The following is an 18,861-nucleotide window of genomic DNA, read 5'->3' as shown; positions in this document are numbered from 1 at the left end:
TCAAGAATGGGGGAGAGCCTGGTAGGCCTCTGTTTTCATTGCAGAGTTATGCAAAATAAAAGAAAAAGGGATGTGACCCTGCTCTTTCCATGTAACATGTTAGCTTCCTAGTAATAAATTTCACCACCAGATGGAAACGGAGCCATGGCTGAAGCACCTGGTCCCCTTCTGGCAGCCTCGTGAGGCCCCCAGCTGGCTGGGCGTGTCGGGAGCACTGTCCCCAGCATGGTGCCCAGGGAGGCTGAGGGGGGCCCGGCGCCGAGCTCGTGCTCACCTCGTATTCCTCCTTGAAGCCGTAGCCCTCGGCACACTTCATCTGCGTGATGTGCTGGAGCAGGTCTGCTACCCGGATGGCGGGGTGCAGCTGCCCCGTCTGGTAGGGCACTTCGGCCGCCTCCCGCTTCTTGTACGTGTGCGACTGCACCAAGCTGCTGGTGTCACTGGCCATCGTGTGGGTTTCGTCTAGGGAGAGAAGGCGTGGAGAAAGTGAGGGTCACCCAGCAGGCTCTGTCGAAGTCACTAAGAATGCTAAGAGGTGGCTGCTGACATCCCCTCAACCTATAGCTGCACTGATCCCTACAATGGCTTAGCAAAAAAGAAAAGTTAAATGTTTAGGAATTTAAATGGGATTGGCCATACCGATAGGCATGAGGCAGAAATCTCGGGTTTTACAAAGCAGTCCAAACGATCTATTGCTTTCACAAAGCTGGTTGATAAGAACCCTTTAGCCTTTGGGTGCTAAAGTTTATAGAAGTTTCCTCCTGAAACTTCATCAAGGCCTGGTATAAAACCAGTCTTGTGTTTCATCCGAAGATTAGTTAACTCATTTGTATGATGAAGTAAGTAAACTGTACAAATGTTCTGTGAGCAAAATAAAAGTGCACAAAATGGGTTGGCTTATAAAGCTAGCAATGAGAATGGGCTCGATGCATGAAGTCCGAGAAGAGCCGGAAAGGAAAAGGGAAGTCGGTGTGATGAGTCACTTTGCATGCTCGGTATTGGAAAGCTTGACGAAATACTGTGGACCAGCACATCACGCATGGAATGCCCCACAGGAGCTAGCATGCAGGCCAACACGCAGCAGAGCCAGCTGGCTTCGTCGGGATCTACAGACGAGAAACACACTCCCACGCCCTCCACACCTTCTCCATGGGGCAAGTGGGGGAACTTACCATTTATTGGCACTTTTAAGAAGATACATATCAGGAGACAAGAGGAGAAAAAGGAAACAGGGCATAAGCAATAATACTGTGTGAGTAATTACAGGTAGTTTTTATTTTGTGCTTTAATTTTACAGTTAAGTTTTCTATACATAGGTGGCCAGAGGGCAGAGCCTCAGTTCTCCCATCACGTTAGGATGGAGGCGTTTACGTTTTTACTCTACAACAAAAAGAAGCTAAAGTAGTATTGCAATTGCTTCTCACCCCCAAGAACCAAGTAATGATCAAATAAGTCTTATTTGTATTCGACACATCTTCTTATTTGAATTTATTGAACAAGTCAACCAAATTGTACTACAAAATTAATGTGAAAATTTGGTCAAACAAGCCTAAAGAGGCTGTATTTTAATGGAAGACTACTAATAAATTAGATTAATGAACTGCCAAAATTGTAGCTATTAAAAAATGTCTTATGTAGGGAAGTGCTATTAGATTAAGAGTTCTACATTCTACAGGTTAACTCATTATAATGCTGACTCCCTTTAGCTGTTTTATAATTGAGGATGTGTCTCATCAAAATAGAATGCAAAGTCACTTAAAATTAGGATATTAAATCAAAATTGATTTTAGGTATACATAATTAAGTTTGTTCAATTTTTAAAAAAATTACCAGATTGTTTATCAACAGGGAATTCAGCTATGGGGTTTGTTTTTAAACTGGGAAGTTCAGGTCCAAAAGAAATTTAGTTCAAGGGCGCTTCGTTAGCTGGGCCTGGTTCTGAAACCTCACTTCTATCTGCATCGCAAAGCACCTGGGGATGCATGGTATGAAAGGTGGTACACAAGTGTGTAGCTATGTTGCTGTTGCTGAAATGGCACCTGGATCACTACAAGGTGGCTAAAGACACAAAGACAAAATAAAAAGGGTGGTAAGTTGATTTTATGATTTTTGTTCATTTGGAATTGCTTTGAAATTTGGAAATTCGTATGTTCTCATTTTATTAGAACAGTCACCAATAAACCGGGTAATTTTCATGACAGATTTGCTTGCTGGCAACTGCCAAGCTCATAAAGTGGGATCCAGGATCTCCACGGAAGTACGGACTCCATTGAGTTTTAGCTACTCCAGTAGGAAGTTTCTTCTTTATACTAAAATAAATGGAACATTAATTAGTTTCCCCCCTGTGCCTCTCTCATTCCCTCAGTTTTGTATCTTTCGGGATGAACATAATTAAGTGCCCTCCACTGTGGACTGACCTTCCAAACTTCCCTGAAATTAATCATCTGGGCCTCTTATGTGCATACACTGGCAACTGAGCAGAGCTTTGATCCAGGGCTGGGCATTCTTCGAAGTTTGAACCACGTGATTAAAACCACTGTCACCATTATATGTATCATCTCCCACTGCACTGTGACATCTTGGCCTCATTACTAGTGTGGCTGTGTCCTAAAGCATTTGAACACTACAGAGACCATCTAAGAAAAGAGTACTGTTATCCAGTATTTAGATATCAAAGAGGGAATAGACTATCTGTTATGAAATTGGGTCACGGAAACTAGTAGAAATTCTTGATTCCATCTGCCTCAGTGATTAATCAGTGTCCTCTGACTTCTTAAAAAAGAATGATTTCTGATAAAACCTATCATTTGTCATTAATTTGCTATACTTGTTAAGATTTACCCACTGACATATTTTTAAATTAAAAGTTATGCATGAAAGAAAATCAGAAATAAAGATTCTCACTAACAGTTCTGATGGCTTTCTAAGAACTGAAGATGAATTCTACCTATATTCTTTAATAAACTACCTTGAATTTTTCAACAAGCCAGCTAAAAAAGTCTTGAATTGAAATAAATGCTGTGTTTTTGAGGTTGGGGAGGATCTATCTGTCTGTCTGTCTGTCTATCTGTATCTATCTATCTATCTATCTATCTATCTATCTATCTATCTATCATCTATCTGTCTATCTATCTATCATCTATCTATCTATCTATCTATCTATCTATCTATCTATCTATCTATCATCATCTATCATGTCTCTCTATCTATCTATCTATCTATCATCATCTATCATGTCTATCTATCTATCTATCTATCTATCTATCTATCTATCTATCTATCATCTATCTATCTATCATCTATCTATCTATCTATCATCTATCTATCTATCATCATCTATCTATCATCTGTCTATCGTCATCTATGTATCTATTTTTTTGCAAGAAAATAATAAAAGGCATACTAACTCTACATATCAGGGCTGGGCACCTTAGCCTATGGGGATAAAAGGTGGAGGAACTAGAGGATCTAGTTGGGCCGTGCTCTGAGTCACAACAAACATTTCTTCTTGTCTTAAGCAATAATAGTACTATTTTCAACAAGTGCAAGTAGATGTACAGCTTATTTTCTTTCCAGTTCCAGGTGATAACCTCACTAATCCTTAGTATGTACTATAGACTCACATTTGCACTAAGTAATGTGGAAGGAAGAGTTCCCAGCAATGCCCTTTGTTTCGGTGATGCAGATATCAGCTACACATGATAACGGCCATTTGTCTATCTAGCGGACTTATTTTTCACAATGTGCATCATTTTGCTCCTCGAATTGTCTGTTCAAATGATTCTCTCTCAGTCAAGAAGCCTAACCAACTTTAAAAGATGACATTAGTGTTCACAATAATGAAGCAGTGACTTTAAAAAATGTTATTTGTTCAATAAGCTTATCTAAATCCTGCTGTGAAACCTGAACATTTTTCCGACTCTGACAATGCACAACTCAGGCCTCCCCGCTCAGCTCTTCCAAGGTCAGAATGTGTACTGGAGGAACTGGGAATGAATGCCACAGAACACAAAGAAATGCAAATTTTCACCGATCAAAAGATTCTGCAAACGTCATCTGCATGAAGATTGCATTGTTCAGGAGCCTAAGATTAGTCTGAGCCCCTCACTTATGAGAAGAATAAAAATGCAGCTTTTTTCCCTTATTGTTGGTATTAAAAGGTGCTTTAGTGGGTTCTGTTTGTCAGCCACCAAAATGATGCAAATTCAAAAATTCTGATTTATGTCCATTCTTAAACTTCTGAGTTCATTTTTTCCTCAGGCAATGAATTTGCTTAAGCCCAGAAAAGACCATAAGAAAAAAAAATTACCCTCTTTACAAAAATCATAACGACTTAGAGAAAAGAGAAGCACAGGGGGAAAAGTTATGTTGCAAAGATATAAACCCTTGTAAAGAGAATTAGGAGGCAGAAGTCACACAGCTGAGGATGGAGCTCTGGCTAAAACCAATTGTTATATACCTTGAAGCCCTTGGTGTTGGGCTCCTGGCCGGGAAGGTTAGTGGTAGAAACAACACAGCCATGATCCACTCGAGTTACATGTGCGTCTCAAATGCAGGAGCAGCTCATGCTTGTTTGGTAATGCCATCTCACAGCCAGGTAATATTTCTCCTCACCCTTCTTATACTGGACAAACGGGATTAGTTTTTTCTTTAACTCCCCACTTGGAACATTTCATACTTTCAATGCATTATGCCCCACACTTTATTTCTAACTTTTTATTTCATTTCTAGTGACATTTGACACATAATAAACCATGTGATTATAAAGTGCCATCCTGTCATTTTGCTGTTGGGAACATCAGCTCCTTTGCAATTCCACTGTGTCAATAGACATTTTGGAATGCTGGGGTGCCCCGAGTGTCACCAAGGAGGGGTAGGGGGACCAAACTCTACTGTGATCATTTTTCTGCACAACATTTGGCATAATTAGAAAAACGCTATTTTTGAAATTGAAGTTTTTAGTGCTTAGCAGTAAGTGAAAATAACAAGCTATTTTCACTTTTATGACTGTCACATTGGACAGAATTCAGCTCTTAGAAGTAAACAGCTGAGTGATTACATACTGTGTTTTTTCCTGGGATCAGACCTGACTTAAAACTTGGAACACAGAAAGGGAGAATACTGGAGCTGGGATTGTTCATTTGAACCTTTTGGTACCATTCTCAACATGCATGAAGCAAACCCTTCTTACCAATGGAGGCTATTTAGAGAAAGTATTTTTATAATCTATGCCCCCACTCCCCAGCCCTCACCCCAGGCCACCCACTACCCTCGTGTCCTGCTTGCAATCACTACATCACACAGAATTAAAACGCCAGTCTCCCACAGAGTGGCCATTGACTCTCTAAATTACTCCTGCAATAAACTGTGATAAAGGGAAATGTTCTCACCTAAAATTGCAGTTGGCACAAATGGGTCTGTCATACATCATAAGCAGGTCAATGCAGAGAAAGTAAAAAGAGAAAGAACAGTAAATGATTGATGAAAGGCCCCCCAGTATTCCCACAGAAAGCCACAGAAAGCACGGGGTTATAAGACATCAAACATACTAAGCTCCTACAGCATCATGGACAGCAAGGTGAGCACGGGTTGGATCTGACTGCTAAGGCTTATGAAGAGGTGAGACAATGGAAAAATCTGTTACCTGGGTAGTAGGAATTAGGCACCGATGTACTCAGTGTGTTTGTTTTCATCGTGAAGGACGATGGTGAAGACACAGCTGTAAAGGAGAGAAAGGCCGGTCAGCGGATGTGGAGAGGCTGGGACACCCGAAAATGTGGCACTCAGATCACTCCCAGGGACACCAGCTGGTGGAGACTTGACTGCAGATACATCACAGGTTTACTGAAGTCTCTGTGGTAAACCTGACCATTCCTGCTGTCTTGGGCCAACCACTTGTCTTTTAGGGAACGGGCACCCTTTTGTCACTTAAAAGATTTTCTTGCCCCACAAATGAAGAAAAACCAATAACGAAAGCTGCCATTGGGAATCAAGAAATTCTTAGATCTCTATTTTGACTGGTAGCCTTTGCCTGTAAATTCTAGTGTCACATTGAACTGATTTCTCACAATTAGGAATATGGGAATCTGTCTACAAATTGTTTTTATAGTTTGCAGAATCCTCTCCTTCCTCATATTTTGGATATTCAGAGAAATTTCCATGGTGCTAAGACCCGGTTTATGAAAAGTAAAGGTGATGTTTCATGTGTGCTACATTTCAGGTGAACCCTGCATGCTCAGTTGTCCTATTAGTCTTTTCAGTGCTTAAAAATGCTTGTTTTTATTTGAAATATCCCTCTGAAACACATGCCTATCACACCTTCTCTTCCTCTCAGTTAGTAAGAGGAAAGCCGCTCCCATCCAATTTATCTGATTCCACTGAAAGTGGGTATTTCCAATTTGTAGTTTGTTAACTCTCTTCAACATCTTAATTGATTAGTGCTTTAAAAACACTTTAATTTCATTAAAGTGTATGGATAAATAATTTGAATGTGCTCAAGCAGGTTAAATGTAAGTCTAAATTTTAACTCCTGTGATGTAGGTATATTATCTATCATGTTGAGTTTCTACCCAGTTACATCATTTTATTATGGGAACCACTACCAAGTTCTGATGGATGTTGAATGTTATCTTTATTCTGATGATTAATATATTTAGCTCTCCTGGAGAAGTTCCTCTAGGACTGTGTTTTCCCTGTGTTTATGTTTTTAAAATGTAGAATTAGTGAGTAGCAGAGCAAGAACCAGAACTCAGGCTACCTACGATCTACAAGATATTTTTCTAAAATAGAAAAGTATCCCATTTATAATGCATGTTTATGGTAAGCTGCCAGGAAAAAAGAGAGCAATTGATGAAAATAAGAACAAAAAAACCTATAAAATATGCCTGGGTCAGCAAGAATAATGCCTATTTCCTGCAGACATTTTTACATGGTTGGTAAAAATGTGCAAAGCAGATACAAAGCAACTATGTTTATTTTTGTCTTTTAAAAAAAAGGCATTTTAAATACTTTTGTTTTTTAGTATAAAAATTAAACTCATTCCCACTATATGTATCTACTTTCCTCCTTTTTATGTACAACTCCCATTTGCTTTGGTGGATAGATTTTATACGCTCATGCTTCTTGTTAAATTCTCCAATCTCATTTTTCGCTGTCTCATTTCTAAAAGCTACTCACTTCCCAACTGCTAGCACTTTTTCTCAACCCTAAAAGATCTCAAACATTCTCCGATTTGTAATAGGTTTGGGGCTAGAACCTCTGTGGTCTAATGAACACTTTTCCTCCCTCAGTAACTGCACTCTTATTTTAAAGGCATTAAGAGAGCATTATGATAAAGTTTACCATCGGCGTCACTCCTGATGGATGGAATTTGATGAGCTCGACTCATTGTTCGGAGTGGGAAGAAAATGGAATGCCTGTTGCTTTATTTCCTCTATTGGCTACATTGATAGGAGGCAAAAAATAATGCCTGATAGCAGACGAGCTGGCTTGGAAGCTGACGCTGGCTTCTGCAGCAGTCCTCTTTGCATGAGCGTTTTTGGACTTCCACAGATATGTTCACTTTTTAAAAAGGAATGTCAAATTAACTTTCCTGTCCAGAGGCAAATATCTCCTACTCTTCAAATTTATTCATAAATTTATTCGTGAGGAATTTCACCATGAAATAGAAAATTTGGAACATTAATGGGTTATCCTGGAAAGTGAGAACATACATCTATGTGGTCCCTTACATAGTGCCATTCAGGAAATAACTGCAGCGACAATTCTAACGTCGTCTGTGGTGGGAGGACTTCTCCATCCCAGGCCAGAAGAGATGCATCATAAAGTGAAAAATGTCCTATGTAGTTCGTGGTGTACCGAGGCACCACACATTCTGTCACCCACATTGAAAATGTCAGGAAAGGGCTAAGAACGACAACCAAGGATGAGGAGTGTTGGGTCAAGGCCGTGCCTTCAGAACTCCTGCTCCACCAGGCTAGTTGTGCATGTAGAGTACATAAACGGAGCACCTTGCCCTGGCCAGTGTGTCTCAGTGGTTAGAGGTTCAGCCCATGCACTGAAGGGTCTTAGGTTCCATTCCTGGTCAAAGGCATGTATCTGGGTAGAAGGTTCTATCCCCGCCCTGTTTGGGGTGCATGTGGGAGACAATCACTCGATGTGTCTCTCACATTGATATCTCTCTCTCTCTCTCTCTCTTTCTCCCTCTCTCCCTCCTTTCCACTCTTCTAAAAATCAATGGAAAAAATATCCTTGGGTGAAGATTAACAAAATAAATAAGTAAATAAATAAATAAAGCACCTCTAAGTAGGAATAGGTGGACAACTGAAGCCATCACAAACAGAGAAGCAGGCAAATGAAATCTACGAAGCTTTGCTGAATGTAGAGAAAGGCAAGGCATGGGAGAAGGCATGTGTGGTGACCATGTGGTGACAATGTGGTGACTGGAGAGAGAAGTGGATGGGGAGAGCTGCAGAATCAGAACAGGCTAAATGGGTGGTCAGGACCCAAGCATGCACTGTCCGCCCTGGTATCTGCCGTCTCTCCTCAGAGACCAGATTCCTATGCTTCTCAGTCACGAGGTCCCCAGCTTCACACATTTGTATCAGTCACGGTGACAGTGCTGTCACCATGCTGTCCCACATCCTGATCGCACAGCCAGGGGAGCATCAGTCTGTGGCATGGATTTCACATGGTCAAGAAACCTGGAACCCAGCAGGGCTGTGAACCATAGTCAGGTATACACCCTGGGATTTTCTTCTGGCCTCTGAGAAGATCACCAGGGATACTACAACTGCTCTTTTTGTATTCTGTATAATCAACATAATTGTTAGCTTCCTAAAATAGCGCCTGGTACCTGGGTCACAGGTGTTAGTGTGGGAAGGTATCAGCTGACCGTGGTGTACCCACCTGGTGTGACATGTAAGACTTGTGAAGTGGAAATACAGTCTAACTTATTAATTGCCACTGATCACCTTCTAATAAAGGCAGAACCTGTCAGCTAAACAAATAAACAATGAACTTCTAACTGTCCCTTAGTGAACTGCTTTGTAACAGGCTTCCCTTGTGCAGTCCCACCCCGGGTTAGCCTACAAATAGCATCTCAGCAGCAAAAAGAATCATGAGAAGCAGGTGCCTTCTTCATGGAGCGGAGAGAAGCCTTTGTGCCACTGCTAAGTCTTTCCAGAAACAGAACTGTGGCTTCCTATCCTCTTGGATCTGGCCCTGTCACCTTTACAATATCACCTCACCCAAGCAACCCACGGCACATGGAGAAGTTTCCAGAACTGTTCAAGGGGACTGGAAAACCAATATGACGTAAGAATTCTTAGGGAGGTTTTTGTTTTTTAATCCTCCAGTACCATCTGGAACTCTGGAAAACCACAGAGATGTACCAGAAGCCAAGAAACATGCACTTACACCTCCCGTTGAGATTGTGCGTGTCCATGAATGAGAAGGCCTCGTCGCAGCTGGTGCCTTGCTCGGCGTAGCTCTTGTCCATGGAGTTCACCATCACAGTCATCTCCTGCCGGGTGCTGCTCATGGTCTCCTTCCGCTTCTTGGCGAGTTTCCTTAGGAAAGAGTTCATTATGTAGGCATGCATCCGAATGAAAAATGGGGCACTGGCATGTACACCCACAATCAGGACTAACTTCTACTGAATTAATCGTATCCATTCATAACATTGATTTATTGTGCCTCGTAGATATCAGGTTCTCTGTCAGCTGCACCGAGACAGAGATGGAAATCATCCACTGCCTATCCTCAAATAAGTCCACAGTGATGAAAACATTCGTTTCTGTTCTTGCTACTATAAGCTAAATTAAAAAAGACAGTGACCGTTTTAATTTAGTATAACAGATTCCTTTTCTATTTACTGATATGCTTCTAGTTACTAACCTTTTACTAAATTATTTTCTACATGTCCATACTCAGTGGCAAAGAGCAGATCCCCCTAGGAACTATTTACCAAACACAACCCTAATAACCTAAGGATGACTCTAAGAGGCATAGGGCAGAACGAAACAGCAAAGGGAAGTGAGGAGCGAGTGCATAAAGGGAGCAACTGGGACGCTCCTGCGGCGGCCAGGAGAGCCCCGACCTCCGGGGCACTGGGCCGCACCCCAGATGAACCCAAATTAGTTCCCCATCACGGGTTGCCAACAGAGAAGGTAAAAACCCCTCAAGTTGCTGGCTACCGTAGAGAGTTTAGCGGAGGGGTAAGCACCCTTGTTCCCTCCCTCAATGGAAGGTCGGACACGAAGGACTGAGGAAGGCAGAGAGATTTCCAGTTCTTCTGGAGACACAGCTTAACACTGGCCTCCGCCTCCTTCTCACTGGCCACCCAAAAGCTCCTGATCCAAAGTTACAGATACCTGGGCAAAAGCCATAAACCTAGGAGAAGCTTACATACAAATAAACAGGTCAAACACGTTTTTCTAGCTGTTACCACCGGAGGAGGTGGTTTTATGCACCCAAGACAGACAAGAATAGAATTAAAGATGCTTAAGGAGAAGGTACACAAAGGGAGGTTTAAGAGGACCATGGCACCATAATACCTAAAATATTATGTCCTGAAATATTCTAATTCTGCCTAAGCACCTAGCAACATTTACAAAAGAAAATGGCAGCTATTTCTAGTAAATCATCTTGACTCTGATTGACCTAGAACACAGCAGAATTTAAAATAAGCCACATAATCAAAATCCCCCCCCCATATTAGGTGATTGCTAATGCAACGTAAGGCATCGACAACATGAGACCATATGGATAATCTTTATCATCATTTCCAAACGCCACATAGTCCAAATGCTCTCTTGCCTGTAGTTATAATAATCTTTTAATATTGTACTTTGAAGGCAGAACTGTTTCATTAATAAGTTGCCCTTTTTATTGCTAAAACTTGTTGGAAAAAAGATACATTTTTTAAATAGAAAAGTAACAATCATCTATAACTTCCATGATAGTGTTCAGGTTGTAAAGATTTTGAAAAGTAAGCCGTTGTGACTCCCCTCGTGCTGGCATTCCTCTCTCACCAGTGTGCAGACCATGATCGCCTTCTCCAGAGCCCCCCGCTTTCCTAGCCAGCCGTGCTAGTCTGAGGCAGAGCTGGGCTGAGATGTTCTCAGTGGGTGTTCTGGACGGAGGCAGCACCGGACTCAAGCTCCACAGCTGCGGTTACAAGAACACATTTTCTCTCCACTTCTGACTGTGCCAGCTCATTGGAAAAGCATTCTTAGGCCAGGTCTCCCCAGGAACACTCAAGTAGAGGACTGAGATAATTAGCTCCATAATTCAGGCAAAATATCCCCATTTTGCTGGAATTTCTTTGATTGGCTTTGGACTGATTTATGCTGATAGTTGTCTCAATGTTTTCTTTTGTTCTGCCTACGAAGAAAGGCATAGCCAAGTTCATCAGATTTCCCTTTTTGTCTTTTCCTGCTTGTCTTCCTCTGATCATTATAAGTTAGGAAATGACAGTGAATGTGCTCCTGGTGTTGTTGTTTGTGGGAGGTGGTGGTGGATGGGGGGATGTGTGCACCAATGAAAGCCAAGCTTGAACTCGTGAAGCTCTTTCTCCTTGATAATCCTCCACATGTGTGAACTAATTTCAGTAATGTCATGCTATACACTTCAATGGTGATCTTCTTTAAGCACAAAAAAAGCCTCTTAAAGATTCAATAGAACCTGTTCAAATCAAACACAGACCTACAAGTCAGGGACCTACAGCTTTAAGCTCATATCTATTAAGCACATACTCTATCTCCATAAACTTCTTCAAAACCCAGCTCACAATGTGCTCAGCAAGGCTTCCTGCATTAATCTTACTGTCTCACCACATTTTTAGTGGCATCAAATGTCACAAACACAAATATCTCACTAGAGCCAGGCAGGTGACATAAGTGAAGTAGGCGTAAGACAGTAAGGAGTGGTGGAGACTAGAGAAATGGAAGGGGATAGCAGCCACTCAGCTCCAACCGTCTGCTGCCCCATGGAGGTTCCAGGCATTGTAAATTTCAGGAGAAACCACAAATCCAGATTTTATGTGAACTCAAACAAAGCATGTTTGTGGGCACTTCTGCTCTCCATTAATAATGGCACTTAGAAAAATATACTGGAATGGAAGGAAGTAGACATTAACCTACAGGGCACAATTACTGTAAGACAGTACTCTATAAGTGTTATCTCATTTAATCCTAGAAACCTGATAAGAACTATTCTTACTTCTTGTTTTATAGATGAAGGAATATTGTAACTAAATATTAGGTTTTGAAAAGTAGGATTGATTTACTAGCAGCTAGCCAACGCTTTATACAAAGCAGGTGGTGCCCAATGTGCTTGTTAACTGAAGTAATCATTGTCATACCAAACCACTAGAAAGGATAGCTATTGCCCTAACTGGTTTGGCTCAGAGGTTAGAGTGGGCCCCCAGGCTGAAGGGTCCCGGGTTCAATTCCAGCCAAGGCATGTATCTTGGTTGCAGGTTCGATCCCTGGCCCTGGTCGGGGAGCGTGCAGAAGGCAAGCAATCGATGTGTCTCTCTCACATCGATGTTTATCTCTCCCTCTCTCTCCCTTCCACTCTTTCTGAAAAGCAATGGAAAAAATATCCTCGGGTGAGGGGAAAAAAAAGGAGGGTTAGTCTGCAGCCTCCCTATCAAAAGTACCTTGCCTGGTTGTGATGTTTAAGTTGCTGCTTGGGATTTCCATGCTCCTGTACACAGCCTAATGCGTGGTCCGTAATTACAGGTGGCTGAGGAAGGCTAGATCTGCAGTTGAAACTTGGGAATGACTGTGGATACACTGGAGTTCTCTCCTCTTTTCCTCTCTCTTACGGGTTTTGTGTTTGGGTATTTTTTCCAAGTGAAACTTCAAAAACTGTCAGGAAAACCTTGTAAACAATGAAATAAAGTGTTTTGTGCAGGGAAACTCATAAAGTGGAAGCAATTTTCTTTGCAATCTATCTAAAGACATGAGACAATTTATTTCCCATTTTATTTTTAACAAATGGTTTGCCTGAAATATTTTAATCTCAAATCTTCAAACTTGAACTGCATGAATCGCAAAGGCCATTAGTAACAATAAAAAAAAGTTTCTACCGACATTAAAAACAAATCATAAAGAATTAGAGAGAGGCCTTTGGGTTTACTGTACAGTGTGTAAGAAGCTTGGAAGTCATCACTCTGTCTTATCAAGTAAAAAGCTTAACAAACTGAAAATCAACTACTCTTCTTAGGCAAGTCACCAGATAATTGAGGTCACAGGACAAACCACTGCCCCTAAAATTACAGAGACGAACAGGTGGATACAGAGAATGACAACTCACCTGAGCAGAAATCCATGAGCAGAAATCTATGAGCAGAAATCTCTGTGAGTACTGGCAATGGGTTAGGAAAACCTAAACTGTAATTGATGCATTACTGGAGGTTCAGTGTGGACAAGTCTGAGACTTATAAACTACAGGGGGATCCAGCCTTAGGGGGGCCCCATACTTTTGTGAGTCTTATCTCCAGGAGCCCTACCAGGTCCTCACAGTAAAGACTGAAAGAAAAACCCCCTATAGCTTCTGGCAGAGGAGTAGGGAAATACTTATTTTGAAATACAGGATAGTGAAAGATAGATTATGCTAAAATTAATCAACCGAAAGAAGGAGTAGCTATATTAATTTCAGACAGAGATGTCAGAAGCAGAAAAGTTATCAGGGCAAAGAAAGGCATTCTATAATTATAAAAGGGTCAATTCTCCAAGAAGACTTAATCTTTAACATGTATGTCTAACAACAGAGCACCAAACTATGTGAGACAAAAACTGATAGCACTGCAAGGAGAAATAGATGAATCCACTATAATAGTTGGATACTTCAACACCCCTCTATCAGTAATGGACAGATCCATAAGGCAGAAAAATCAGTAAGAACATAGTTGAACTCAACAGCATCATCAATCAACTTGATATTACTGACATCTATAGAATACTTCATCTGACAAAACTAGAATACACATTCTTCTCAAGTTCACAGAGAACATTCACAAAGATAGAGCACATTCTGGGCATAAAACACACTTTAAAATAGAAATAAAAATAGAAATCATGCAATGGATGCTCTCAGAACACAATGGAATTAAACTACAAGTTAGTAAGAGAAAGCTGGAAACCCCCCCCAATATGTGGAGAGTAAACCACACACCTCCTGTTTATTTTATTTTATATTTTATATTTTGTTTTATTTTTTTTATCAGGTGCATTTGCCTAAGACTTTGAGTCAAGAGCTAATGACACAAAGACATAGGGTGTCTTAGCATTTCTTTTTATTTTCCTTTTTCTTATTAAATTTATCTTTATTGTTGAAAGCATTACAGATGTCCCATTTCCCCCTTCCCATTGACCTCCTCCCGTCCACTCCAGCCCCCTCCCCAGGCCTTCACCACACTATTGTCTGCATAAAAATCTTAGAAGAAACCATAGGCAGCAAAATCTCAGACATCTCTCATAGTAATATGTTTGCCGATACATGTCCTAGGGCAAGGAAAACAAAGCAAAAAATAATCAAATGGGCTTACATCAAAATAAAAAGCTCCTGCACAGCAAAAGGAATGAAAAGGGATCAACAAAATGAAAAGGGATCCCACTGTATGGGAGAACATATCTGCCAATGATACATCTGGTAAAGTGTATCAAATTGATAAGGTTAACTTCCAAAATGTATAAAGAACTCATACAATTTAATAAAAGGAAGACAAACAATCCAATTAAAAATCGGCAAAGGATCTAAATAGACACTTTTTCAAAGAGGACATACAGCTGGCCAAGAGACTTATGAAAAAATGCTCAGTCACTAATCATCAAAGAGATGCAAATGACAATGACAATGACAATGAGGTATCACCTCACACCTACCAGAATGGCTACTGTCAACAAATCAACAAATGACAAGTGCTGATGATGTGGAGAAAAGGGAAACCTAGTACACAGTTGGTGGGAATGCAGACTGGAGCAGCCACTGTGGAAAACAGTATGGAGTTTCCTCAAAAAATTAAAAGTGGAACTGCCATTTGACCCAGTGATCCCACTTCTAGGAACATACCCTAAGAAACTCGAAACACCAATCAGAAAAAATATATGCACCCCTATATTCATAGAAGTGCTATTTACAATAGCTAAGATCAGGAAACAGCCCAAGTAAATGAGTAGATAAAAAAGCTGTGGTACATTTACACAATGGAATAGTATGCAGCTTCAAAAAAGAAGAATCTCGTACCCTTTGAGACAGCATGGAGGGACCTGCAGAGTATTATGCTAAGCAAAATAAGCCAGTCAGGGAAAGACAAGTATCACATGATCTCACTTATATGTGGAATCTAAGGAACAAAATAAACTGACAAACAAAATAGATCCAGAGACACCGAAGCATGCAACAAACAGTTGAATTTCAGAGGGAAGGGAGGTGCGGGGGTGGGAAGAGATTAACCAGAGAACTTATATGTACATATGCAATAACCCGTGGATAAACCACACACTTCTTAACACACAGTCAAAAAATAAATCTCAGGAGAAATTTAAAAGATTTTTAAACTACATGAAAATGAAAATACAACTTAGTAAAATTTGTGAAATGCAGCAAAAACAATGCTTAGAGGGAAACTTATCTCACTGAATGCAAATATAAGAAAGGAATAAATGTCTAAAATCAATAACCTAAACTTCCATCTAATGATAAAAAGAGCAAATTAAATCCAAAGTAAACAGAAGCAAAGAAATAAAAATTAGAACAGAAATCAATAAAATTGAAAACAGGAAATCAACAGAGAAAAATCAATGAAACCAAAAGTTGGTTCATTGAAAAGATCAACAAAATTGATAAGTCTCTAGCCAGACTAAAAAAAAAAAGAGAGAAGACATACATTATTAAAATCAGAAAGGACATCACTATAGATCCCATGGGCATTAAAAGGATAATAAAGAAATGTTATAAACTACTCAATGACCACAATTTGATAACCTAGATAAAATGAACCAGTTCCTTGAAAGACACAATATGTCAAAAGTCACATAAATAGAAATAGACAATATAAATAAGCTTATTTCTAGTAAAGAAATTGAATCAATAATTAATATCCTTCCAAAAACATAAAGTACTAGGCCTAGATGGGTTCCCTGGTAAATTCTACCAAACATTTAAGAAAGTAATTATAGAAGTTCCCTACAATTTCTTCTAGAAGACAGAAACAGTGGGGTATTTCCCTATTTTATGAGGTCAGCATTACCCTAACACAAAAACTACAGCCAGTATCTCTCATGAACATAGGTGCAAAAATCCTGAACAAACTGAATCCCATGATGTAGAAAAATAATTGTACACATGATCTATGGATTTGATGCAATTCCAATCAAGACCTCAGCAAGTTATTTTGTGGGTATCAACAAACTTACTCTAAAGTTTATATGCAGAGGAAGAGGACCCAGGCTAGCAAGCACAATATTGATGGAGAAAAACAGGGTTGGAGGACTGAGACTACACACTTTAAGACTTACTATAAAGCTCCAATAATCAAGACAGTATAGTACTTGTGAAAAAATAGTCAAACAGATCAATGGGACAGAAAAGAGAGCTCAGAGACACACACAAAACAGTTAACGGATTTTTGATAAAGCGAAGGCAATAAAATGAAGAAAAGATAGCCTCTTCAACAGATGGTGAGGGAACAACCGTACAACCATATGCAAAAAAAAAAAAGAATCTAGACACCAGACCTTACACCCTTCATAAAAATTAATTCCAAATGGATAATATACCTAAATGTAAAGTGTAAAACATGTTAAGTAGAAGATAATAAAGAAAATCTAGATGACCTCATAATTGGCAACTAATTAGATAAAACACCAATGGCATGACCTATGAATAACATAATTGATGTTATAGTTTATTAAAATTTAAAGAGTTCTGCTTTGTGAAAGACACCAGACGATGAGAAGACAAGTCACAGACTGAATAAAAGTATTTGCAAAAGACACAGGATAAAAAACTGTTATCCAAAAATATACACACACCCCCCCCCCCGCACAAAACCTTAAAACTCAACATTAAGAAAACAAACAACCTGATGGAAAAATAGGCAAAAGACCTTAATAGATAACCTAAGACATGCAGGTGGCAAATAAGCCTATGGTAACATGCTCCACACCACATGTCATTAGAAAATGCAATTAAAATACCAAGATCCCATTGTGCACCTATTTGAATGACTAAAATCCAGATCACTGACACCACCAAGTTGGGGTGAGGGTGTGGAGCGACAGGAACTCTCATTCATTGCTGGTAGGGATGAAAGGGGTACTGCCACTCTGGGAGCAGTAGGACAGTTTCTTACAAAACTGAACATACTCTTACCATATGATCAAGCAATCACCCTCGGTATTTACCCCAAAGAGTTGAAAACTTAAGTCCACACAAAAACCTGTATACAAATGTTTACATCAGCTTTATTCATAATTGCTAAAACTTGGAAGCAACCAAGATGCCCTTCAGTAGGTGACTGGATAAATAATCTGTGGTACATCCAGACATTAGAATATTACTCAGCACTAAAAAAAAGAGCTATCAAGCTATGAAAAGACATGGAAGAAACTTGAATGCATATTACTAAGCAAAACAAGCCAATCTGAAAAGGCTACATATTGTATGATTCCAACTATATGGAAAAGGCAAAACTGTGGATAAAGCAAAAGGATCAGTGCTTTCCAGGGAGGGAAGGAGGGATGATTAGGCAGAGCACAGAGGATTTTTACAGCAGTGAACTATTCTGTATTATACTATAATGGTGGATACCTGCGAGTCAGGGTGTCTACAAATGAACACACACTAGGGCAAGAGAAGCCAAGAACCGTGTGGACCTCTTAGGCAATTAGCTGTCAGGCTCTCTGTACACATGTACCCACACACTCAAGATGATGTGTATTTCATGTTGAAGAGCATCAAATAATAGTAATATTATACAAATTTAATTTAAAAGTTACTTTTTCCAACTTAGTTGAAAATGGAATATTTGGAAAAAGTTGGCTTTCCTTTAAAACAAGTTGAAATTACATGCATTACAATCTAGGATCACTTCAAAATCATGACACATATCTTTTGCATGACCATGATGATGATTATTTTCATGAGTTACAATAAATAAGGGGTTTGGGCTTCTAATGTTATTGATTTCAACAAAAGTCATGGACTCACAGATTAAATCAACATGTGAGAAAAATAATTTCAATCCTCATATAGTAAAACGTTTTTATTTTAGAAATTAACAATGTTAAGAATAGAGTCTGCCATTTTCTGGAGGGAGCCCAACCATCTAAAGCTTTTTAATTGTATAGTGTTAGACAAATTAAAAGGACACTTTTCCACACTCTTGAGTTTCAAAGGAACTTCTGATTAGAAAGCATTCTACACACACGGTTTGAGAGCCTCTGCTTTTATTCTGAGCCAGCAGGTATTTTGCGATGCCTGTAGGCAAGTGTTAGTGTCAGCTGGATGAGGGCAGGGCTTTTTGTCTCTTTTGTTTGATATGTATCCTTCCTGGAACTGTGTCTGGGACACGGTAGGCACTTACATATTTCTAGTTTTTCCCATTTCTCTGATTAACCACACCTCCTTTCCTGATCAGAAGAAATTCTTGATGAACATCACTGTGTGTGAGACAGACAGTGACTCTGATGCACGTCTGTGACTCATAAGGATGCTGAGTCAGTGCTTGCAGGTGATGCACACTTCTCATGGCTTATTCCCATGGTGTAAACTTTTAAATATGTGGGAAGAATGAAAAAGATCATGGCAATTGAAAACATATACCCAATTCACGGATATAGATATTTT

General features: G+C 39.8%; 1 protein-coding gene across 3 annotated transcripts in view; it reads right to left on the bottom strand.

The window, feature by feature from the left end:
• The window catches only part of PTPRM (protein tyrosine phosphatase receptor type M), a 617,272-nt gene that overhangs the window by 114,947 nt on the left and 483,464 nt on the right, over positions 1 to 18,861 (bottom strand). For all 3 annotated transcript variants that reach the window (XM_081149146.1, XM_081149148.1, XM_081149147.1), the window contains 3 exons: positions 9,418 to 9,569; positions 5,645 to 5,719; positions 275 to 462 (listed from right to left, as the gene is read on the bottom strand). In XM_081149146.1, coding sequence (XP_081005272.1) covers positions 275 to 462; positions 5,645 to 5,719; positions 9,418 to 9,569 — 415 coding nt within the window. The remainder of the gene's footprint in view (positions 1 to 274; positions 463 to 5,644; positions 5,720 to 9,417; positions 9,570 to 18,861) is intronic.

This window comes from Miniopterus schreibersii (assembly GCF_964146895.1).
Source record: "Miniopterus schreibersii genome assembly, chromosome: 10".
NCBI lineage: Eukaryota > Metazoa > Chordata > Mammalia > Chiroptera > Miniopteridae > Miniopterus > Miniopterus schreibersii.
This window is presented reverse-complemented; position numbering and strand designations above follow the sequence as displayed.